This window comes from Crocodylus siamensis, chromosome 13 (assembly GCF_052110815.1).
Source record: "Crocodylus siamensis isolate JL-2025a chromosome 13, ASM5211081v1, whole genome shotgun sequence".
Taxonomy (NCBI): domain Eukaryota; kingdom Metazoa; phylum Chordata; order Crocodylia; family Crocodylidae; genus Crocodylus; species Crocodylus siamensis.
This window is the reverse complement of record NC_143407.1, coordinates 21,044,582-21,069,062: the sequence shown is the minus strand read 5'-3', so window position 1 is coordinate 21,069,062 and position 24,481 is coordinate 21,044,582. Positions and strand designations below refer to the sequence as shown.

General features: G+C 49.3%; 1 protein-coding gene across 1 annotated transcript; it reads right to left on the bottom strand.

The window, feature by feature from the left end:
• Window positions 1-12,643: 12,643 nt before the first annotated feature.
• RHBDD2 (rhomboid domain containing 2) lies at window positions 12,644-23,587 on the bottom strand. The gene is made up of 4 exons (XM_090025983.1): window positions 23,284-23,587; window positions 22,358-22,759; window positions 21,757-21,907; window positions 12,644-16,282 (listed from the first exon to the last, which is right to left on the bottom strand). The coding sequence occupies exons 1-4, from the start codon at window positions 23,465-23,467 to the stop codon at window positions 15,904-15,906; spliced, it is 1,116 nt and encodes a 371-aa protein (XP_089882109.1). The 5' UTR covers window positions 23,468-23,587; the 3' UTR covers window positions 12,644-15,903.
• Window positions 23,588-24,481: the final 894 nt, after the last annotated feature.

Here is a 24,481-nt window from a genome sequence, read left to right as displayed (position 1 = left end):
GGCACTGTTCTCTTCAATCGCTCAGGGGAAGGGGAAGGGCCCAGGCAGGAGTGGATGCATCCTGCAGATTAATGCATGCCTGTGCAGATGGTGATCCCAGCAGGGCTTTGGCCTCTTCAACCATGGGATGTTGATCCAAGAAGAAGGATTGCTGGGATCCACCTTATGAAGAGAGGGAAGAGCATCTTTTCAGACAGGCTCACTAACCTAGTGAAGAGGAGTTTAAACTAGGTTTGCTGGGTGATGGAGACCAAAGCCCTGAGGTAAGAGGGGAAGCAGGTGACCTGGAGAAAGCACAAGCAGGAGGGGGGCAGCTTCTCATTTTTCCTGAGAAAGTATGGCAATAAGCGAGTCACCTCAGGTGTCTGTACACAAATGGATAGAGCCTGGGAAACAAACAGGAAGAACTGGAAGTCCTTGCACAATCACAGAGCTATGACTAGAATAACAGAGACTTAGTGGGAGCTTGCATGGTTGGAGCACTATCATGAATAGGTATAAACCAGGGGTGGGCAATTATTTTGGCAGAAGGGCCACTTAATGAGTTTTGGTGAGCTGTCGAGGGCAGCAGGGGTAGCCCTACCCCTTAACAGTTGCCCTGCCCCTTGGTTGCCATTTTGGGCTAGAAGTCCCTCCCCTTGTCCCCTGGAAATACTCCTTTTGGGAGGGGAGGGTTGCCATCTCAAAACCAGAAAAAAATCAACTTATACACTAAAAGACAAACACCTACTATAACATATTTTAATTTTATTGCAAAAAGTATTTTTGTCATGATTTGTGTTTGGTACTATATATAGAAGTGATTGCATAGTAACTCAGAAATAAAGTCTTACTCTTGTATATTGTGTGAGGGGGTGTGGTTGAGGGGTGGGTGTATGAATGCAATGGGGTGTGGGGGAGTATGTTGGGGGCTGTGTGTATATGTGGGGGGGTTATGGGGGCAGGATGTGGGTGTGTAGCAGTTGTGGGGTGTAAGGGAGGGTGGGGGGCTGTGGGGACCTCCCCCATACACTCCCCCCCATGGCACACAGCTCCTGCCTCTGGTGGCAGCAGCAGCAGGCAGCAGATGCTTGGGGCACTTGTGCCCCATGCAGGCACTGCCACCTGGCGGTGTGCAGCTCTAGCTAGTGCTGCATGTGGTAGCAAGGAGAGCAGTCAGGCTGGCCCGCCTCTATCACACAGGGCTCTGCATGGTACATATTCAACTCCTGGCACTCACATGCTACCAGGGGAAGTCCTGCATGATGGAGCCAGCTGCCTTTGCCACTTCCTGCTGTGCGGGTCCTGGGACTCCACTGTGAAGCAGGGGTCAGGGCTCCCCTCCGCTTCTGGCGGAGTCTCAAGGGCTGTGTGCCATATGGGTTCCCACACCTACCCACCCACTCTCTCTCACATGCACACCCTGCCCACCCAAGCTGTGCTCTGCCACTCCCCGGGTGTGGGCTCTGTGCTGCCACTGGCCCCAGCCTCAGCCCCATGCTCCATGCTCCCTCTCAGCTGCAGCTCCCTCCCCTGCCCCCATCCCCACTGCTTCCCTACTTGGTTCCCAGAACCTGTTCAGGAAGGACAGGCAAGGGAGAAGAGGAGGAGAAGGAGGAGTTGTGCTTTATGTATGATTGCTAAGAGCTCCAGCATGAAACTGGAGATAGACCTGTTGAAAGTCTCTGGGTTGGGGCCAGAGGAGAGAGCAAAAAGGGTGATGTCATGGTGAGTGTCTGCTGTCAGCCACTAGACCAGGAGGATGAGGTGGATGGGGCTTTCTTCAAACAGCTAGCAGAAGTTTCCTAGTCATAGGCCGTGGTTCTCATGGGAGACTTGTCACTCTGACATCTGCTGGGAGGGCAATACAGCAGTGCGCAGGCCATCCAGGAAGTTTTTGGAGAGTGCTGGGGACAACTTCCTGGTGCAAGTGTTGGAGTAACCGACTAGGGGCCATTCTCTTTTTTGACCTGCTGCTCACAAATGGGGAAGAATTGGTGGGAAATGTAGATTGGGCAGCAGCGACCATGAGATGATTGAGTTCAAGATCCCACGGGAAGGAAGCAGCAAAGGAGTGCAGCAGAGTACAGACCATGGAATTCAGAAAAGCAGACTTTGACTCACTCAGGAAATGGATGGATACGATCCCTTGGATGGCCAGTCTGAAGAGGAAAGAAATCTAAGAGAGCTGGTTGTATTTTAAAGAAACCTGACTGGGGGCAAAGGACTGAACTATTCCAATGCACAGGAAGACTAGCAAGTATGGCTTGGCTTAGCAGAAAATTCTTTGGTGAGCTAAAACACAAAAAAGAAGCTTACAAGAAGTGGAAGCTTGGACAAAAAACTGGGGGGGAATATAAGAGTATTGCTTGGGTAAACAGGGATGAAATCAGAAAGGCCAAAGTGCAACTGGAGTTGCAGCGGGTAAAAGACATGAAGTGTAACAAGAAGGGTTTCTACAAGTATGTCAGCAACCAGAGGAAGATCAAGGGAAGTGTGGGTTCCTTACTAAATGGGGGAGGATACCTAGTGATAGATGATGTGGAAAGGCTGAAGTACTCAATGCTTTTTTCACCTCAGTCTTTTCAGGCATGGTAAGCTTCCAAACTACTGCTGTGGCAGCAAAGTTTTACAGGGGAGGTGAGCAGCCAACAGTGGTGAAAGAACAGGTTAGGGACTATTTAGAAAAGATGGACATGTCCAAGTCCATAGGTGCTGAGGGAGTTGACTGATGTGATTGCAGAACTGCTGGCCGTTATATTTGAAAACTTATGGTGAATGGGGGAGGTCCTGGATGATTATAAAAGGGCAAATATATTGCCCATCTGTAAGAAAAGGGAGGAGGAGGATCCAGGGAGCTACAGACCAGTCAGTCTCACCTTAGTCCCTGGGAAAATCATGGTCCTCAAGGAATCCATTTCTAAGCACTTGGAAAGGAAGTTGATTAGGAACAATCAGCATGGATTCACCAAAGCTGAGTGAGTAACTTGATTGCCTTCTATGATGAGATGACTGGCTCTGTGGATGTAAGATACCTTGACTTTAGCAAGGCTTTTGTTTTGGTCTCTGTAGAGGGACCCATGCCAAGTGGCTGCACCATAATGGGGCCTGCATGCTGCACGCTCAGCAGGTGTATCACTCTCTTTCAAATCTCACCCACGACAACTTGTTGTAGTTGAGAAGAGGCATAAGGAGGTAGTACCTGCTTAAAGAGACCTGGCTGAAGTTGGCATAGGTCAATGTTAGAGTCTTCAGTGGGTCCTCCTCCCTTACACCCCACCCCTTTCCACTCAGGGTTCCAGTTGGTGTTGGACACATACATTTGGCCATTCTGAGCAACTGCCTTGCAGCTCAGGTGGAGAAAGAAGTGGCCGGGTTGTACAGAGTTGGCATGTTTCAGCTGTGCTTACTGAATTTTACTGCAAGTTCAGGGTCAGCTGGGCATGGCCTGTGTAAATAAGGAAGCAAATAAAGAAGCTGCTTTTCTGTACAGCTGCAACTGGTGCAGGAGGATGACATCATTAGGAGACACCACCCAGCAGTGTTAAAAGCCAGCAGCGGGGAGAAGGCTGGGGGGACACAGCAAAGAATTCCCCTCTCGTGCGGGCCAGGAACTCTCCTGGACCCAATGGAGAGGACCTGGCAGGGGGTTCATTCCCCATCAGAGTACCCAGGCCCAGGCCCAGGTTCCCATTTTCAAGAAGGGGAGGAAGGAGGACCCAGGCAACTATAGGCCAGTTAGTCTCACCTCCATCCTTGGCAAAGTCTTTGAAAAAATTATCAAGGCTCACATTTGTGAGAGCCCGGCAGGGCAAGTTATGCTGAGGGGAAACCAGCATGGGTTCGTGGCAGGCAGATTGTGCCTGACCAATCTAGTCTCTTTTTATGACCAGGTTACAAAACGCCTCGACACAGGAGGAGGGGTGGATGTCGTATACTTGGACTTCAGGAAGGCCTTTGATACGGTATCCCACTCCATACTGGTGAACAAGTTAAGGGGCTGTGACTTGGATGATTGCACAGTCTGGTGGGTGGAGAATTGGCTGGAGGGTCGCACCCAGAGAGTCGTGGTGGATGGGTCGGTTTCGACCTGGAGGGGTGTGGGCAGTGGGGTCCCGCAGGGCTCGGTCCTTGGACCGATACTCTTTAATGTCTTCATCAGCGACTTGGATGAGGGAGTGAAATGTACTCTGTCCAAGTTTGCAGATGACACTAAGCTATGGGGCGAAGTGGACACACCGGAGGGCAGGGAGCAGCTGCAAGCAGACCTGGACAGGTTAGACAAGTGGGCAGAAAACAACAGAATGCAGTTCAACAAGGAGAAATGCAAAGTGCTGCATCTAGGGAGGAAAAATGTCCAGCACACCTACAGCCTGCTGGGTGGCACGGAAGTGGAAAGGGATCTTGGAGTCCTAGTGGACTCCAAGATGAACATGAGTCGGCAGTGTGACGAAACCATCAGAAAAGCCAATGGCACTTTATCGTGCATCAGTAGATGCATGACAAATAGGTCCAAGGAGGTGATACTTCCCCTCTGTCGGGCGCTGGTCAGACCGCAGCTGGAGTACTGCGTGCAATTCTGGGTGCCACACTTCACGAAGGATGCGGATAATCTGGAGAGGGTCCAGAGAAGGGCCACTCGTATGGTTAAGGGCCTGCAGGCCAAGCCCTACGAGGAGAGACTAGAGAAACTCGACCTTTTCAGCCTCCGCAAGAGAAGGTTGAGAGGCGACCTGGTGGCTGCCTATAAGTTCATCAGGGGGGCACAGAAGGGAATTGGTGAGTATTTATTCACCAAGGCGCCCCCGGGGGTTACAAGAAATAATGGCCACAAGCTAGAAGAGAGCAGATTTAGATTGGATATTAGGAGGAACTTCTTCACAGTTCGAGTGGCCAAGGTCTGGAACGGGCTCCCAAGGGAGGTGGTGCTCTCCCCTACCCTGGGGGTCTTCAAGCGAAGGCTAGATGTGTATCTAGCTGGGGTAATGTAGGCCCAGCACTCTTTCCTGCTTATGCAGGGGGTCGGACTCGATGATCTGTTGAGGTCCCTTCTGACTCTAGCATCTATGAATCTATGCCGAGGGATGACCAGCACCTTGTGATCCAGGATGCATGAGTAGGGAGGAGGCCTCAGGCCCTCCCTGAAGTTAAGTTGCTTTCTTTGTTCCTTTTGAGGCCCCGTAGGCTGAGGAAAAGGCCAGGGGATAAACATCAGGGGCTGAGCACCCAGGGGCCCCTCAGGGACTCCTGACATCGCAGGGCAATCTGCCATTAGGGTTGACCCTGTACCCAAGAAGCCCCGCTGGGGTCAGGGAACTGATTTAACACCAGGTCCGTGGCAGACAAGCTGCGGGCCACAGTGTCCTGGGACATGAGGGACGCAAGAATACTCACTGGCAGCTCAGGAAACCACATGTGGTGAACAGGAGGCAAAATCCACGTGGCTCGTCAGCCGCTTGTTTATACAGTTGCAGCTGGCCGCTGACGTCAGCGCGGAGTGCCAGCCGGCACGAATAAAATGGCGGTGCATGCTGCGGAGCCGAGAGAGAGGGAGAGGAGACAGCACCTGAGGTCCCTGCAGCTAAGGCAAGCAGGTACATCGGTCCAGAAGGGGAGGAATGCCCAGGATGAGTGTAAGAAGAGAGAAGAAGGCCATTCAAACCATGCTGCGGATGGGGCTGCGGAGGGACGCCAGGATCGCACTGTAAAGACTGCAGAGGAAATCCCTGAGAAGATCAGTCCTGGGAGCGAGAGACTGCGTGGGATCCCAGAGAGAGGTGCAGCCAAGAAAAGCATCGTCGCTGGACCAAGAGGTGCACGGGAGTAGGCTGGGGACTGAGTGTCTAGGCATAAGGCATCCAGTGCCCCGGTAAAGTGTGGGGAGGCAGTTAAAGGGGCAGTACGCCCAGTTTTTGTGTTGGAGCTTCCTTTTGGTTTTTTTGGGTTTGTTTCTCCCCAAGCTCCAGGGGACACCTGAGGGCCGTAGATCCACACTGTAGGCCTAGACAGTGTTAGGGAAGGGCCTGAGTGGGACCCGGTCAAGAGTCCAGGGTACGGAACGATGACCAGCTCGACACCGCTATACAGGAGGCATGAGGCCGTTGTGTAGGGGTGGCGGAGCCCCGAGAGTGACTGCTGGGAGGAACCTCAGGGCCAATGAGCGCGCACGATGAACGACCCCGGACACTGAGGTCATCAAGTCATGGCAGGCAAGAACAGGGTCAGGGAGTCGGGCAGAAACCACCAGCTCAGGCAAAGGCGTGAGCACAGGAGGTGTGTAACATCAATCACCCGTGCGAGAGTGGCTCGAGAACAACTAGTTGAGTCCCGGCTGCGACACACAGCCAATGGGAAAAAAGGCAGCCGACCAATTCATTGTGGCACTGGACTTTGAAGGTCATAAGTTGAAACCAGGGATGCTGGGGGCTGCGGCACCCAAGAAAGGGTCAGACTGACCAGTATCCAGCCGTCCCAACAGCACCCCCTGGGAGAGGCTCCACAAAGCCCGATGGGTGAATACGGTTGGATGAATGGACTGAATACGGTGAATACAGTTGGATGAATGGTGGATAGACGACTGCCTGGATTGTCAGGTGCAGAGGGTAGTAATTAATGGCTCAATGTCAAGTTGGCAGCTGGAATCAAGTGGGGAGTCATCTAGGGGTCAGTCCTGGGGCTCGTAAAGACGAGTTGATCCTATGCTTCAGATGGGAGGTGGGGAGAGGAGTAGGAAGTGATACTGCTCTTGCTGCCCCACCCTTTACCCAAGATTTAAGTGGGGAAAGCAGTTGCCCAGATTCTGGGATTCCTGAACTTAATCCCTTCCTCTGCCTGAAAGGACCTGAACTCACTTCCCTTTGGAGAGTGCTTTAAACTGTAGTGGGTGGGGCAGTGCTCTCCATCCTGAACTCCTCAATGAGTTCTTTGCCTCAGTCTTCCTAAACGAGGGGCAAGACAAGTCTCACAATGGGATTGTAGACAGGCAGCAGCTGGGCACCAGACTGCCAAGTGTTGACCCTGAAATGTTGCAGAATCACTTGGAAGGACTGGATGTGTTTAAGTTGGCAGGCCTGGATGAGCTCCATCCAAGGGTACTGAAGGCACTGGCCGATATCATTGCACAGTCACTGGCAAGAATATTTGAGCACTCGTGGCGCACAGGACAGGTCCTGGAGGACTGGAGAAGGGCCAGTGTGGTCCCTATTTTCAAGAAGGGGAGGAAGGAGGATCTAGGCAACTATAGATAGGCCAGTCAGTCTCACCTCCATCCTTGGCAAAGTCTTTGAAAAGATTATTAAAGCTCATATATGTGAGAGCCCAGCAGGAAAAATTATGCTGAGGGGAAACCAGCACGGGTTCGTAACAGGTAGATCATGCCTGACTAATCTAGTCTCTTTTATGACCAAGTTACAAAACACCTTGACACAGGAGTAGGGGTTGATATCGTCTATTTAGACTTCAGGAAGGCCTTCAGCACGGTATCCCACCCCATACTGGTGAACAAGTTAAGAGGCTGTGACTTGGCTGTTTACACAGTCCGGTGGGTGGCAAATTGGCTACAGGGTTGTATCTAAAGAGTGGTAGTGGATGGGTCAGTATTGACCTGGAAGGACGTGGGCAGTGGGGTCCCACAGGGCTTGGTCCTTGGACCGATGCTCTTCAATGTCTTCATCAGTGACTTGGACGAGGGAGTGAAGTGTACTCTGTCCAAGTTTGCGGATGATACAAAACTGTGGGGAGAAGTGGACGCACCGGAGGGCAGGGAACAACTACAGGCAGACCTGGACATGTTGGACAAATGGGCAGAAAACAATAGAATGCGATTTAACAAGGAGAAATACAAAGTGCTGCATCGAGGGAGGAAAAAATCCAACACACCTACTGCCTAGGAAATGACATGCTCAGTAGTACAGAAGCAGAAAGGGATCTTGGAGTCCACTAGGACTCCAAAAGGGAACATGAGTCATCAGTGTGACCAAGTCATCAGAAAAGCTAACTGCACTTTATCATGCATCAGCAGATGCATGACAAACGGAACCAAGGAGGTGATACATCCCCTGTATCAGACACTGGCCAGACCACAGTTGGAATACTGCGTGCAGTTTCGGGCGCCACACTTCAAGAGGGATGTGGATAACCTGGAGAGAGTCCAGAGAAGGGCACTCATATGGTTAAGGGCTTGCAGGACAAGCGCTACGAGGAGAGACTAGGGCACCTGGACCTCTTTAGCCTCCACAAGAGAAGATTGAGGTGACTTTGTGACTGCCTATGGGGGCGCAGAAGGGAATTGGTGAGGCTCTACTCACCAAGGCGCCCCTGGGGGTCACAAGAAATAATGGCCATAAGCTAGCAGAGAGCAGATTTAGAGTGGACATTAGGAGGAACTTCTTCATAGTTAGAGTGGCCAAGGTCTGGAATGGGCTCCCAAGGGAGGTGGCGCTCTCCCTTACCCCGGGGGTCTTCAAGAGGAGGTTGGATGGGCATCTCGCTGGGGTCATCTAACCCAGCACTCTTTCCTGTCTATGCAGGGGGTCAGACTTGATGATCTATTGAGGTCCCTTCCGACCCTAACTTCTATGAATCCTCCCTGTTGAAGCTGTTCCTCTCCGAATGGAATAATTATTCATTGGGACATAGAGAGGAATGGTGAATGAGCAGGACTCCACAGCTTAGTGGGCATTCACCTGGAAGCAGGGACACTTGGGTCCTAGATCCTACCTTATTATCTGTCGCTGGCCAAAATATTATTTATTTCTTCTATACAGTATGTAAAAGCCACAACAGGAAGGACCCACACCAGAATACCCAATGACTTAGGGCCCTACTGGGAAGGGAGAAGCATGCGGCACAAATTGCCTCACAGAAGGGAATTAAACCAGGTCTCCCACATCCAGAGTGACTGCAGCTAGCAAGTGAAAGGATGGCACTCCCAATATCACTGGCATGCGCAGCGTAATCCCTGAAGAAGTGCTCTGAGAATGCCTACTGGTTTAAGATGTGGAGGCAAGATCAGTGGAGAAATGCCTGGCTTGGGAGTCCCAACAGGGCTTAAGTGTGAAGGAAGCACCAGTCACTGTCAAGAGTAAGGTGCATCCAGGCATGCACATGAACAGGATGTGAAACACCTGGGGAAGTTTAATACCAAGAACTCAAATGCCTACAGATCTCTGAAGATGCCAGGGTTTGATGGCAGCAGAGTGGGGCTTGGAAGATCTAAGAGTTGGACTTGAGCACTTAAGTCTCACTGTGAACCGAGCCCTGCTGATGGATGGGCACTTGTGAAAATCCTACGTCTTTAAACACACAAATACCTTAGAAAATCTGCCCCCGAGTGATTGAGTTGTGCAAGGTCAGACAGAGTGTATGGTAAAGTCAAGAACTGAACCTAGGTCCCATATCTGAATGCAGTGCCTTAACTGGAAATCTGTTTCTTCCCTTCTTGTCTACCTTTGTCATAAGAAGGCTGTGGTTTCTGGTCAACCCTAACAGTCTGCAGCCACCTACTGATGATGCCTCTGCACTATGTAATCCTCTCTTTTGTTTTTTGCCAGTGTTTGCTCTTCGTACTCCATGCAGATAGGCACCACAGCAGAAAGAGATACCAGTTCTAAAGGCCATAGGAATTGTCCGTCACCCAGAATACACTCACTCTCCATTCCCCCATGATATTGCCCTGATCCAGCTGGCAGAATCAGTGCCATTCACCTCTTCCATTCAGCCCATCTGTATCCCTGACCCATTCCACCTGGTGCCATCTGGGACTGCATGCTGGGCTGCAGAGTTCAAAATCAGTAACGGTAAGGGAAAAGGCTCCTGACACTAGAGATTTGCATGAGTGTGGAGATGAGTTTTAGGCAGCCCATGACTGCAGCTAGGGGATGAATGGCTGCTGAGCAAGGAAAATGAGGTGCTTTGACCTGGACAGTGCTCAGAAACACCTGTCTAAAGCAGAGTTGCTGTCCAGGCTCCACCTTTTGGGAGAATGGAGAGTCCACTGGGAATTCTATGAAGGGACAAAATGACCAATTCTTGGGGGAAAGCACATATTTGGGGGTAATTCTGGTAGGGTCCAAGACTTAGGTTGGCATTTGCCCTGGGTTATCATCTCCCAGTGGGGTTTTATAGACTTGGTTTTTCAGGGAAATAAATTTTAACTTGATAGCTCCCCCTAAAGGATAAACTCTGTATGGCAACTCTAAACCAGACTCCCTGATCTGGCCTACCTAATCTATCAAAAATCAGACCATAACTGTGATTAATGATTTATTCAGCTCCCAACCACCTTCACATTTAGAAACTCCTTAATATCCAAACTAATGCTCTTTTGCTTGAATTTAAAGTCATCATTTCTTGTCCTGTTCTGTCCCCTACAGACACAGAACAACTGATCACCATCTTTTGTTTTTTGTTTTTGTTTTTATAATAACCCTTTTTATACTGGAAGATCTATCAAATCCCCCTTCAGTCTAAACAATCACAATTCTTCCAACCTTGCCTCGTGTGCTGAGTTTTATAGACCTCAAATCATTTTATATTTCCTCCTCTGAACTCTTTTTAATTTGTCTGCATTTTGCTCCAAGTGTAACCTCACTGATGCTGAACAGAGGGGACTAACCACCTCTCATGACTTGCATATCGCATGCCCACATGCCTTCAGAGCTATGATCAAAAACTACTTAATTTGACTGCTATGTTGGTTTTCTTCCTGGCAGCTGCACCCGAAAGACTTGCATGGATTGTAGCTTCCCCTGCTGACTGCTCTCAGCTGATCAACAACCCATCACCATGTGCCCAGGACTCCCTATCCACCCAGTCAGCATCCCAGGAAATCATTTGGCCACTGCCATTATCAGCCACTAAGGGCACCAATGGGTAAAAAGAGCTATTTAAACCCCATTCATTTTGGTATGAAAGGCACACCTAACTGAAATGTCCCTACTAATACACAGACAACAGCCTCTCCCAGCTCTCCCCCCCTTGCTAATACTCCTTATTTTGTTGCTTGGAGATTAGTCACAAAGCTTTTGCTCCTGCTACTCAGAAGGCCTAACCTCTACAGCAGCCTCAAAATTACTAATTTAATGGCTGCTAATAACATACAGGTGACAGTGGAGGTATGCCTATGGATAGCCTCCCTCCCCTTGTTAGGCAACCAGAATATTGCCCAATGCATCTACTTGTATGCAGCTTAGACTGTACAGGCAGGGCCTTATCATCACCCACCTCCCCCTGCCCTGCACACTGCTCTTACGTTGATTTACAAAGCCAGCCCGTTGCCACCTTTGCCTTGGTGATGACGAGCACCCAAACATCACTGTGACTAGTACTTAGCTACATTGCTGCTAGTGACAGCAGTGACACTAGGACAGAGAAAGTGTCTATTCTGTAAAAGGGCAGTATCTCACCTTTCCCTCTATCTCTACAGATAACTGCTGGAAGAACCTGTTTCTCCAGGGAAGAATAAGGGGCTCAGCATGGAAGGAATAATTATACACACACAGCACTGAAAACAGAGCCATCCATCCGTACATTGCATTCTCAAAGGTGGCTCCTTTTATTTTGTGGATACCATCCTATTGCTTCACCTGATGCAGAGCACAAATGGGCTTTTCTTTCTTGTTCTCTGCTTTTATCCAGGTGGGAGTTAGATTTGAGGCATGGAACATGAGAAATATGCTTTGACAGGCAATCTTGCAGGCTGCATTGAAAAGGCTGCCTTTAGCAGAGACCCTGCATGACAAGTTCTAAGAAAATTCTGCATAATTATAGAAGGGAAAAATTATTTTGTGCTGTAATTCAGTTTGTAAGACATGCTAATCCTCACCTAAGTAAGTCAACCTAGAAGGCTTTATGGGCACTTTTACCCACACAGACTCTTAGGGCCCTGCTACATGTTCAAATTAAAGCTGGATAGAAGCCAGCTATAGAGTTGTTCCACATTTTCAAGCACTAACTTTATAGCTGGTTGGCTCTTTTTATAGCTGGATAGTAATTTTTATTGTGTGATCATTACTTTGCACATGTGACTGGTCTAAATTTATTGCTCAATTAACCAGTTAATTGCATAAATAAGTACGCGTAGCAGGGGCCTTCAGTTCAACACTGTAGGCCTGCAGGGCTAAATTCATTGCTGATGGAGCTCCTCCAAAGCTACATCAGTGATGAATTTGGCACACAAAAGACCAGATCAAATCATTGTAGTTGTTCAGGAATTAAAGGTGGAAACAACTTCATTTTTCCGCTATAGAGCAAGTACTGTGTCTCTACTGACCCAGCCACCTGTGTTTCAGACTGTCAGCTCTGTGCACAAATAATCACCAAACATGCAGGTTACCTTGCTTAGGGTGTGAATACATTAATACTTGATGATAAACAAGTGAGCATAATAGCTCCCAGATGCAAAATTAAGCTTCCTCTGGTAATGTGCTGCCAGCAATTTAACTTCTATGTTACTGAGTAATGAAACAGTAGAGAATATTCAGCCAAATTTTGAGAATCCTATTGTCAGACAAATTAGTAAGATTTTATGTTCTTAAGATGGATAAAAGCTTAGCAGGGCAGAGAAAGTTAGACATTTCTGTCTTCGTTCATGTTTGGTCAGGCTCTGGCTGAAAAAAACCCAAAAACAAACAACTCTGAGAAACTTACTGAACACAAGAACCGATACCTTTAAACACAGTGTGCATTTATTATAATATTTTGCTCTTCAGAAGCAGCCTCCAACCAGACATCTCAAACTGCTTTAATGTCTCTAGCCTAACAGCAGCCCTGTGAAGTAGGAAAATACTGTAAAGATGAAAATAACAGCAGGACACAGTGAAATAGTGACTTGCCAAGGACATACAACAAGCTTATGGCAGAACCAGAATCAGAACTGAGGCCTCTTGGTTACTGAGTTTGTACTTTAACTACAAGACCATTATTACTCCTTAAGTGACGGTAATGGGATTGCATAAGATTGCTTGTCAGCCTTTGCCTTCCACCTTAGCCATCTGGTACCAGCTGGAGTTTCATATGAGTTTTAGGTAAGGATGAGTCAAAAGGATGCTTATTCCTCCTACACCAGGTAACATTAAAACCAGACTCTTAACCACTAAACCTCCATAAGCCCTTTCATTGCCCAATTTTGTTCCTGCCTAGGCGTGTCTACACAAGCCGCGTTAATGCACATTTAATTAATTTAATGCGCATTGCAGGTATGTGTCTACAGGTGTGTGCCCTTAATGCAAATTAAAAATGACAAAATTAGGCTAATTGTGCCTAAAGTTGATACCTACAAATGCAGATATCAAATTAGGTGCAATTAGTTAAAGCACATTAACGCACATGTAAATGTGACCTGGCACTAACTTTAGTGCTGGTTCTGCCTAGCTACTAGGGGCATATAGCAGGGCTGCAGGGACTTGGAACTCAATTTAGTGCCAAGTCCCTGTGTGTGTAGACACCCGCCAGAAAAAAAATCACTTAATATGCATTAAATTTAGTTGCACGTGTAGACATGCCCCCCTAAAAGCTAACCTCAGGTGCCCAGTGCCTCCTGGTGACAGATGCCTCAGACTACAAACCCAAACTCTGTTCTAGTCTAGTTACTACAACAGTCTCTCTCATTCCTTTAACAAAATGATGGGTCTGATAGTAAGCCACAAGCAAAGGTTATAAGCTTTAAACTGAATGAAGAGCAGGGGAAGGTGTAAGGCATGAGTGTGCAAGCATTAAAGGCTCCAGCCTATAGCCCAACTCATCATCTTTGAGTCCCCTCTTGCTGAATGTAAACAGTTCAGAACTAGACAAGGATCAGCACTTGGATAAAAGCAATTAGTCTGAAGAGTAATCCAGACAAGATAAAGGTCACTTCATGGCAAAAGTAATTTCCATTCCCTCTACTGAGTTGGTTATGACTTGAGGAGGTCTTCTCAGGTTCTCAGACTGCAACAGTGAAGATGGTTTATCTCGTATCTGACAGGGAGCGTGTGTGAACCTTACTCTCCGGTTCAGACCTTGCTACAGGATATTCATGCTTTTTCCACACCTGGCCATTCAATACAAGGTTGTGCTCAAAGACTTGGCTGGTTCTTTAAGCCTGAGAAGAAAATTGATCTCTCTCAAAATCTTGTTGCCTGCACCACTAGCTTCCAATTTTGTTTCCAGGTGCAACTAGAAGTGTTGCCTTTGACCTGCCAAATCCTACCTAACTTGACATCTGGCTACCCTGGAAGACATTTCTCTTTTTTGATGCTTCATCCTGGGCAGCAGCAGCTCTCACTCTCTAGCCCTGATCATTTGGCAGCTCTTTAGCCAAGTTGCTGGCCCAGCCTGGTGTAAAAGTTTTGTTTACCAGGATGCAAGCCTGACTGCCTCAGGAAGAATTCTTTATAGCTGATTTTTTCCAGACTAGTTATTCCAGGGGGTTCTTCTTCCCACTCCTTCCACACAAACTGATGCAACAGCAACTCTTAAGTCAGTATTTTAGTGGATTTGCCTTTCCACTAGTCAACACCATTGGATAATGTCTATAAACTAACACTCCATTTAGGAATAAGCAGTTCCCAATCCTGGTTACCTCTGCAGTACCATCTTTTACCAGCAGGTGTCTCTTTTCTTTAACAAATCACTGCTGAACTAGCCTGGACTGTTGGGTAGGATTGCAGCAGAGCTACATCAAAGAATTTTGTCTCCCAACTGCTTCAAGACGAGTCAGTTTTTCAGCAGGAAACCAAACAGCCTATGTAACTTCACTTTCTAGGTAATATTCAAGGGTTGCATTCTGCATGAAGACACACACAGCAGCCACTGTCAGTCTTCATCCTCATGCTACAATCTCACAGTGCTCATTTGCCATTTCAAAATGCTTGTGGTAAAGCTCATTAGTTTATAAGCACTGGAGAATACTCTAACATCTCAACAAATCCTGCAAAAGAGAGTAACAACTACCTACTGTTTGATTCACCAAGTCTCTCAGGCCCCTCCCTCTTAGATGTATTAGTTTGTATGTAGTAGCTTAAGTCTCCAGAGGAGTCACAAATCCCTTCAACAATATTCTCCAGCCCCTCTAGAGGTTTTGAAGGCACAGCTGGAACTGTGGGCCACATGCCATGTTATTGCAGGTGTCTATTATGGAGGGCAAGGCAAGGCAAGATGTCTGTGAAGGGAATGTAGTCTGCACGGCCAGTGCCAACAACGGACTCAGCGGCACATCGCTGCTGAGTCCCTTGGGGTAACAGGGAATGCAGCCAGCCATCTACTTCACCTAAATACTTCACCTCACTTCACACTAAGCTTGTTCTTAGGCACATCCGTATTGGAAAATTAACCTTATGCACAGGTCCATCTTTCTCCATTCATTTAACATTACAGTTAAGTCAGGGCCTATTACAGAACAGGCAGGTTATCCCTAACCCAAGAGGTAATCTTGGATCAGTTGGGCCCTGTCTGCGCTAAACCTGAAACCAAGATGAGGGCCCTCATAACATTCTGACAGAGTGGAGGAATGCAACCGAAACTGGACCTGTGCTAGCCCTTGTAATCCAATTAAAATCCAGTGTTTTGACAGACATCTCTTTCCCATAGCTGAACTAAGTCAAGGGACAGGTATACTGTAACCAGGATCCACCCTTAGCCTAGATAGGGGAGATTTATAACCAGTAGCAAGGGATCTGACCGTATGAGATACACAGATGCAACACATACAGCTCCCAACAAATATCAAAAAGTATCAAAAAGAAAAAAGGAATATAAATAAAAGAAAACTTGATGAGGGTTAAAAGCCCATAAGTGGGCCGCACTGAGACCACCAAGTCAGGGGGCACCACTGATTACTTGCTTTGACCACAGTCAATCCAGTTAAAATAAAAGTTCTTAGAAGCAGTCTCATGTCTTAGTAGTGCTATGCTACAGGCTATTTCCCACCCTTGTCTCAGTGGACCATCAGTATATTTGGATTTCTGACAGCTCCGGTGAACTAGCTGCTCCTGCTGGCAACCCTGGTGCTTGCTGAAGCTTTGCTTCTAAATTCTCCAGCCCTACAGACATCTGAGAGTAAGGCAGCCCTTTATGTTGGAGGGAAGCAGAATCAGGTGGTTGGCAGTCATGTCCAGATGAGGCACCAAAGTGGTTCTGTATGTAAAATTCTCCAAAGGCAGTGCTGGTTTGGTATGGGGCAGGAGCGTGGATGTAACCTGGTGTGTAGCTATGCCAGGATTCTAGGCTCTGGGCATTAGGGTGCTGTATCTGCATGGTAGGAAGTGCTGAAGGTGAAGGGCAGTAGTAGCTCTGAGTGGGGTATGAGCCCGGCACTGGATTAATCCTGAACAGAAAGGGAAAAAATAGTGTTACATGGTGTTTACACTTGGCATTTCCCAATCTCTGTACATGCCCTCTTGGCAAACTTCATTGCTCAAAATCACCATGAGCATGTAACAGGAGTCACTCTACGACAGCAAGTTGAGCTCAGTTGCTACAGAATACTTAGCAGTGATATACAAAAAGCCTGGCATTACCCATTAGAAATACACCCATACTCCTCAATGGAGGTAATGTGGATACAAGTCTCTCATTGGCATGAAACTTGCCAATCCTCCAAAGCAAGGTAAGATTTCTGTAACCATCGCCATTGAAATTGTGTGTCCTTTAAGCTGTTAAATCAGAAAAAGCACCCGTCGAGCATTATTTACCAAGACACAAAGCCATCAGAGGAGGAAGAGAGTTGGCAGTATTTGGGTAAGAAATATTCATAATATAATGAATATTTCAGAAGTGAGCATCCAGAAACAGCAACTGCTAGCAGAAGGCATGAATCAGAAGATGCTCTACTTAATACATTAACCTTTCAGAACTACCTATTGATCCCACATATTAACCTGCCTTGAGAATGGGGCAGAACTTAAAACACTATGCAACAGAGAACTGAAGGCTCCCTAGAGAGAGCGAAAGCCTCAGGTGGGGAAAGCTACTCATTGTGAATGGCCAGGGAACAGGTATGTAGGAACTTATCTGATAGAAGCACTTACTGCAGTAGCATCACGGGCTAGAACGCTGCATGGGAGACAAAATACGAGCACAACAGAAGCCAGCAGCAGTAAGTCACCCTGGGGTTGGGCCAGCAAACTGAATCAGGAAACACCTACAGCAGTTCAGGGAGGTATATAAACACAGGCCATAAGCCAGGTGGGGCAGTCTGGCCCTGAAGCAAGAGCTCCAGAGCTGGGGTAATGCAGGAAAGTTCCTAGATGGCACCAGGGCTATCCTGAGGAAGGAAAACAGAGTGCTGCTGCCCAAGAGAAGAATATTACCTGAAGTGGAAGCCTGGTTATGCAGGCAGGTAGCCATTGTTTGGTTGAACCAAGAGAAGGTTTAGTTTGTGTTGTGGCCAGAAGGCTTACTCCTCCATTAGTTTTAACTAGTGGTTTGGTCATGGCTGAGAGGGGAGTCTGTGGAGGCCATGGCAGTACACCCAAGGGATGCCTGGGGGTTTAACCCACAACAGGGTGCCAGGGCACACCAGTATTTAGAGCCTTACTAGGGGCCTGGATTCAGGGCATACTGTAGGTTGAAGCTGAAGAGAGAGAGAGAGAGAGAGAGAGAGAGACTGAAGCTTAGCTTGGGCAGGCACGGGATGAGGACCAGGGGCCCCAGTGCCCAGGGAGGGTTAAGTCAGGGCCAGGGCATCCTGTGCATGAGACTGACAGGCACAGGGGCCAGGGACAGAGCTAGAGCAGGGTCATTGCCTGCGGCAGGGTGGAAACAGCTCTAGAGAGGTGAGATCAGGGCCAGTGGTCCAAAGCCCAAGCAGGGCACAACCTGAGAGAATGACTCAGGCTGAGATCCAGAAGTCAGGCCCTGCACAGTGGGCCTGAACTGAAGGGATCAGTGACAGGACAAGAAGCCAAGACCTCAAGAAGGGTATAAAGGCCTGAGATGGCCTGATATCAGATTGGGGCCAAGTGCCCATCCAAATTAAGTAGTAACACTTTCATGACATGAGCATTGCTGTAGGGGAGGTCAGACGTCATGATTATCTTTGAGGCTAACAGGTGTCCTGGGCAGTGAAGGGCCATCAGGGCCCACCTAGCAAGGGCAGGGCAGAGATCAATAGGATCCAGGAAGAACTAGCTGCCATCTAGATGAACTGGGGCTCACTTCCAATCAAACAATTATATTAAGGTGTGGCAGGAAAGCAAAGAGGGAAGGGCACCCTTGAGCTAGAGCAGGGTAAAGGTTGTATAGCCAGCAACATCCCAGTCACCCCTGGAGCCTAAATAGTTACACACTACCAATTTAATAACTAACATTTTTCATTATAATACCCTGCGTTCATAATAAACCTTCTATCCAGTCTCTCTTAAAGTCCAATATCACAATATTATTTATTCCTGTGACCTAAACTGAGGTAAAGATGGGCTAAGTGAACTGCCCAAGAACACAACGCCAGTGACTATCACAGCCAGGAAAAAAAGCAGGAACTCCCGCTTCCTAAGATATTCTGACAAGCAAATTACATTCCTTCTCTTAACCTCAAGGAACAAGACCGAGGACATCGTTGTTTTTGTTCTGACATACTTGCAAACCACAACGAGTGTTGTTATAAGAAGGAATATAATTAACTGTTCTTTTTGTTCACAGGGGGCAGGACAAGAAGTAGTGGATTTAGGTTGGATATTAGAAAAAGCCTTTTAACTATAAGGGTGGTTAAATACCACAAGAGGATACCTAGAGAAACAGCTGAATCTCCTTCACTGGAAGTTATAAAGTGTCAGTTAGACAAATATTCATCTGGGACAATGAAGACAGGGATGATCCTGGCTGAAGCATGGGGTCCTAAGGTCTTAGATGGTCTTGAGGTCTCTTCCCCCATATTCTGCTATGATTTCTGTGATTCTCTAGCATTCCCATTATTGCCACCTGTGACCGAGGGCAACTCTCAAGGCCCAGTCACACTACCAGCCCAACCACCTGTCTAGGGCAGTCTGCTCAGTCTTTCCTGCCATACCTTGTTAAAATACTGGTTGTAAAAATGTGGGAAGGCTGCCTATTTATGACCTCAATGCCTAGGGGTGTACACACAACTCCGATCTGCTATCATGTCCCATGCCTCACAGATGGCATCCCTGAGTTGCCCTCTGCTCTGGCTCCAAACTTAGCCCCTTGTAACGCCTCATGCATTCATCCTTTCACTCCACCTCATCATGCCTCATTCACCCCACCTGCTCTCACCAGGTCTCTTGCACTCCCCCACTCTCACTGGGCCTCTTACATGCTGCCCCTCAGTAGGTCACACCCAACCTACCCTGCTTGCTTGAGTGACCGTGTAGGCCATCAGGCTTGCCTATTCACAATCCTTGGCTGGCGCAGCCTCTTGCAACCCTCATCTGAACTGTGACCAGCCAATTCCTGGGCGGAGCTCTGACCCAAGCCCCTCTCCAGGTTACTTGTCACTGTTGCCCCCTCATTAGGGCCAACTACTTGCCCCTTCCACCCCTGACTCTCACAGAGCCACATCATTCTGCCTCAGGCATGCAAAGATCAACTTGGCCTCACTGCCTCTTCCTGGGGCTTCCATATATGCCCTCTCCCTAGGGTTGGATGGCCAAAGAAGACATTCCGGTTTTCTGCCACCCTGTCCTCTATTGATACAAAATCCAATACCTTTATGTCGTCTACTTTTCTCTTCAAGAGAAAAATAGAGGACATGCAGGCATTCAGTTTTGTATCTATAGAGGACAGAGGACAACCAGACTGTCCTCTATGATGGCCACCCTACCCTAGGATCTATCCCTCACCACCCCTTCTCTGGGGTCTCACAACTACTGCCCCTTCCAACTAGGGCCACTGGGGGCCCCCACATAGGACTTGCATGCTTCTTGCCAAGCATACCTGGCCCCCATTACTCACACTGGGCTCAGGTACCTCTCCCTAGGCATGCCTGGCCCCACTACCCTCCAGTCTTAACAACCCACCAAATGGTGGGGACTGAGGTTATCAGGCGCCCCTACCTGTCTTTCACTGGGGAGGTAACCGACCTGGCATTTCTGGGGGGACCGTCCCGCCACAGACAGCCTTACCAGACCACCCTTCCCCAGCAGGGTGTAGTTTTGGGTCATGCCCAGGACCACGCAAGCCTACCTGCCCTGGTCTAGTTCCCCTGCTACGGCTCCTGGGTGATGTATCTAGGTTCTCTCTCTCCCTGGGCCCAGCTCTCACTCAGATCCCCATTTGGATACCTCCCCTCCATAAGCTGTATTGTAGCCTCCATCATAACAGCCTGCACGCTGGCTGACCCCTACCCTCTTCAGCTGTGATGTCCCCCATATCAAAGGGACCATCAGCCCTTATAGGCTCTGGCCCTGCCTCCAGGTCAGTTGGGGTGCCAAATAGCTCACCGTGGTCCTGACCTGCCCCTTGCATTAGGCTTAAATCCCCCTCACCCTTCAGGCCCCGGCCCTCTTGCATTGACCAGTACAAGGGATCAGAAAGTCAGCCTGGCAGCCACTGACTCCCATACTCCTGGGGGGTCCCACCATACAGCCCTCACCCTAATCCAGGTTGGCCTAACGCCCCCACAATGCTGCCTGAGGCCTAGTCCAACTCAACTCACCTGAGCCCCTGGGTTCACGCCTGCCAGATCCACTCAGGGGCTTGCCTGGCCCCTTTGTAGGCCTACAAGTTGTTAGCCCTATGCCTTGGCTTGGCCTCGCTCTTACTAGGTCCTAGCCTTCTTTCAGGGGCTTGGGACCTCACTGGGCCCCCTAGGAACCTCCTGCCATCCCCACAGTTCCCCCCTTACCTCCAACAGGTTCCAGGAACAGCAGGAACAACAACCAGGTGTTGTTGCAGACTGCTCCCTCAGCCCTGTGGGCCTGGATCTAAAATGGCTGCTTCACCAGGGCTGGCCTGCACTTGACAGCTGCCTGCTCTCAGCCTTGAAGTGGCAGATACCAAGGCTAGGGACAGACATTTAAAAAGCCTGAATCTGAATTGACTCAATCTTTGCAGGTTAGTTTAACCTGCAAAGCCTGAACTGATTTGTAGGTGGGAAAACATTTATTTTTCATTCCAGACATGCAGGCACATCCCTGCAGTGGGTCAGGCTAGAAACTGGGGATTGCTAGAGCAGCCCTTCCTTCCCTTCCCTTCCCTGAGCTGGGGGGGGGGGAGGGCTAATACACAAAGATACTTCTCAGCAAGGCAGAGGAGAGGGGGGCATTCCTGCTTAGTAGGGAATGGTGAGGGGGTGGTGGGGAGCAGCCTGCAAGTCTCTGCCAGATCTGCAGCCAGGGAGCAGAGGGGAGGGGCCAGTCCTTCTATGGAGCAGAGAGCCCAGCCCAGTGAACATGCCAGAATGGTTTATCTTAAACCAGCAAGGGGTCTCGGACACACATTGCATAACTGATTTGGCTCAAACCAGTTTAAGTCTGCTATTGCATTCAACCAGGTTTACCTCAAGCTGGTTTCAGCCATTTTCAGACTGGCTTATGTGCACTGAACATCTGTTCTGTTACAGGTTTAAACCAGTTTCTGATCATTTAAATTGGTTTATGTGTAATGTCTGTCCCTAGCCCAAAGGTGATCTGCCACACACTTTCCCCCTTAAAACGGCTACCCAGGGAGGGGAGTGGGGGGTCTCCCTGCTGCTCACCATGCAGGCTCATCTGTCACCTGCAACAGCCCACTAAGTGGCAAGCACCCCAATGGTGCTTCTGCCACACCACAGCACTTTCCTTCCATTTCCTGACTGCAGCCTCCCTTTTCAATAAGAAATGTTATTGGAGTTCAAGCACTTACTTTTTGCTTTGGGAAGCTCTTCTCTCTGCCAAAGACCCTGGAATGTATTTCAGTCCTGGTATTCTCTTCAGCAGGCAGAAAGGAAGCTTCTGATCTAGCCTGGTTACAACTGACTCTGGGAGATCCAAGCAGAAGCAGTAGCCAAAACCATCTGAAATTAGGAACATGTTAAGGAGACAGCTTCTGGTAGAAGGGCACCACAGGACATGCTTTCTGCACATGGCCTATAGTATTTTTTGCCATAAATCAAGGTTTCCCTGTACACAGCACACAAGCTAGAAAGGCAGGAGAAAGTTCGTTCTACCTTGCCTCAAATTTCAGATGACAGGAGCACCATGCTCCACTGTCCTGCATTCCCTGCATGCACTAAAGCTCCATGGACAACAGTGGAGGCAAGGGGAGAAAATGATTGCATTTCCAGTCCTTTGTGAGTAACAATAAACCTAATATGACTTTAAGCAGCATACAGAGAACCGTACCTTTGCTCAATAAATAACATAAAGCTGTGAGCCTAAGCCTTGAATTTAGCATGTTTTCTCTTTCTCTCCCTCTCACAATCCCAGCTCTCATGCTCTTTCTGTCCCCCAGCTAGAAAGGATACAGGCTACCCCAACTAAGAGGCCACATGTGTTACCCAGGAGAGAGGAGTGAGGAATAAACCAGGTCATACAGAGCATAATCCACGGCACCAGTACAATGGGAACATTAAACCCAAAGAGAAGTGCTCTTCTCATCCGTGACCGGGTTGTAGACACACCAAACATGGCAAAAGCAACTGGAATAAATCCTTTGGCATCTTCAACCCCCGAAAGCTGAGAGAAGACAGCCTCAAGGCTGAGAAACAGCAGGGCAGAAGAAATGGCAAAAGCAACAGTGAGGAAGCAATGCTTCACTGTGCCCACGTTCTTCTCAAAGCTGCCTGCAAAGTACCAGATGATAACGGCACTGCACGCCAAGGATATCAGATCTTCATAGACAAAGATGAAGGTCACCAACCTATGAACTGAGCAAACAGCCTTTTTAGAGAAGTACCAACAGAAATAAAAATTTACCATTGGTATTTTAGGCATGATTAGATGGAAAGAAAATAAGGCAGAAAACCATAGGGCTAGTCAATGTCTTCAAGCCTATGAGGGCGTGGAGGGCCGTTACAAGCCCACTGGCCAAAGCGCTAATTACAACCAACGTTAGCTCAGCCTGGAGGCAGCCGCAGGAATAGGCCATGCCAGGGCGGCCAAGCCGCAGCGCGTGGTACGCAGCAGCTCCGACCAGGAGCAGGCAGCACAACAGCAGCTCAGGCGGGCGGGCAGGGCCAGGGGGCTGGAGGGGCACCCGGGCAGGACAGCCGAAGCCCCCACTGGGCCGCGTGAGCCAGCCCCCAAGCAGGAGCGAGGCTCCGCATGAGCAGAACGACAGGCCCAGGAGGGAGGGAGCTCCCAGCGGATGCGACCGCGAGGGAGGTTTTGGGGCCGAGGGGGCAAAGCTGGGGGCGGGGGCAGGCGGCGACGGCCCGGGCCAGCGCCTCACCTTCCCCGCCGCGCACCGCGCTAGGCCGCAGCGAGCAGGCGGAGAGGGCGGCCGACTCGTCCCCCAGCAGCAGCAGCCCAGGCCCGGACACCGCCAAGGACAACAACGCCGTGAGGAAGGCAGCCGCGGGGACGCGCGGCCAGGCCGCCCCCCGGCACCAGCACCCCAGCCCCGGCGCCGCCATGCTGCCCCACCGCCTCTCCCCCTTCCGGGCGGAAGCCGCGTGCGTTTCCGTGGCAACCAGCCGGGCCGCGGAGAGGCCGCGCCCCAGCACATGGGCTCCGCCCCGCCCGTCCCGCTGCCGGAATGTTTCCCTCGCGCGGCCGCCCCGGGCAGGGGGGGCCTACTTCCGCGCTTCCTGCCGGCGCCACGTACGCGGGGACGGGCCTGGTTCCCGACATCGAGCCCCGTCGCACTTCGGCAGGAGCCGGGCACTAGTGCAAGGCCCCCGCCCCGCGGTTACAGGAGCCAAACACACACGAAGTAGAGTAGAGCCCGGGAGCGTGAAAGTTTGGGCAGGGAGTTTTATTTATTTATTTAACTGGAACTCATTCAGGGCCAAATCACAGGTGTGCGCTAAGCACCTGCAGTTAACCTCGTGTTGGGAGTATTTCGATGCAGGCAGAGGTAGCACTAGTAGAAGAAAGAAGAAAAAATTACGGGGGAGCCCTAATGTTTTTCTTGAAATACCCAGCTGGATAATCTCAGGGTGGCACCGGGGTTATTTGAGCTATGAATTAGCCACCCTCCCCCTCTTAGGACAAGCAAGACAGGATCTGTAATCAACACGTGACCAGGACATCTGTGTTACACACGGCAGGGCAGGGTGGCACCTTAGAGACTAGTTCAGAGGTGACCGTCTGCTTTGTCAGATGTCACTTATGAAAGTTTACACCTCTCTCAACTAGTTAGTCTTAACTACTTTTTTGTACTCACGTGTTACATAAGCGTTCAAAGGTTAATTGTTATAGGTTGGCTTAAACCTCTTCAACATGGATGGGCATAATTTCCACCCTTCATTCAAAGTAGGCTGCGAGAGACAACAGAACACATATGACAGACCAAAACAAAGGCATATAGAAAATGGGGGTTGGAAGGGACCTCAGGAGGTCACATGTAGCCCAACTCCCTGCTCCAAGCAGGACCAGCCCCAGTTACATCATCCCACCCAGGGCTTTGTTGAGCTGGGCCTTAAAAA

Excerpts from the sequence above, each read along its gene's own strand:
- RHBDD2 (XM_090025983.1), bottom strand. The coding sequence starts at position 23,467 with ATGGCGGCGCCGGGGCTGGGGTGCTGGTGCCGGGGGGCGGCCTGGCCG. Across the intron at positions 22,760-23,283 it reads CGCGGTGCGCGGCGGGGAAG|TTCATAGGTTGGTGACCTTC; the intron begins GTGAGGCGCTGG and ends CTGTTTGCTCAG. Across the intron at positions 16,283-21,756 it reads AGAGCTTCCCAAAGCAAAAA|GATTAATCCAGTGCCGGGCT; the intron begins GTAAGTGCTTGA and ends CTTTCTGTTCAG.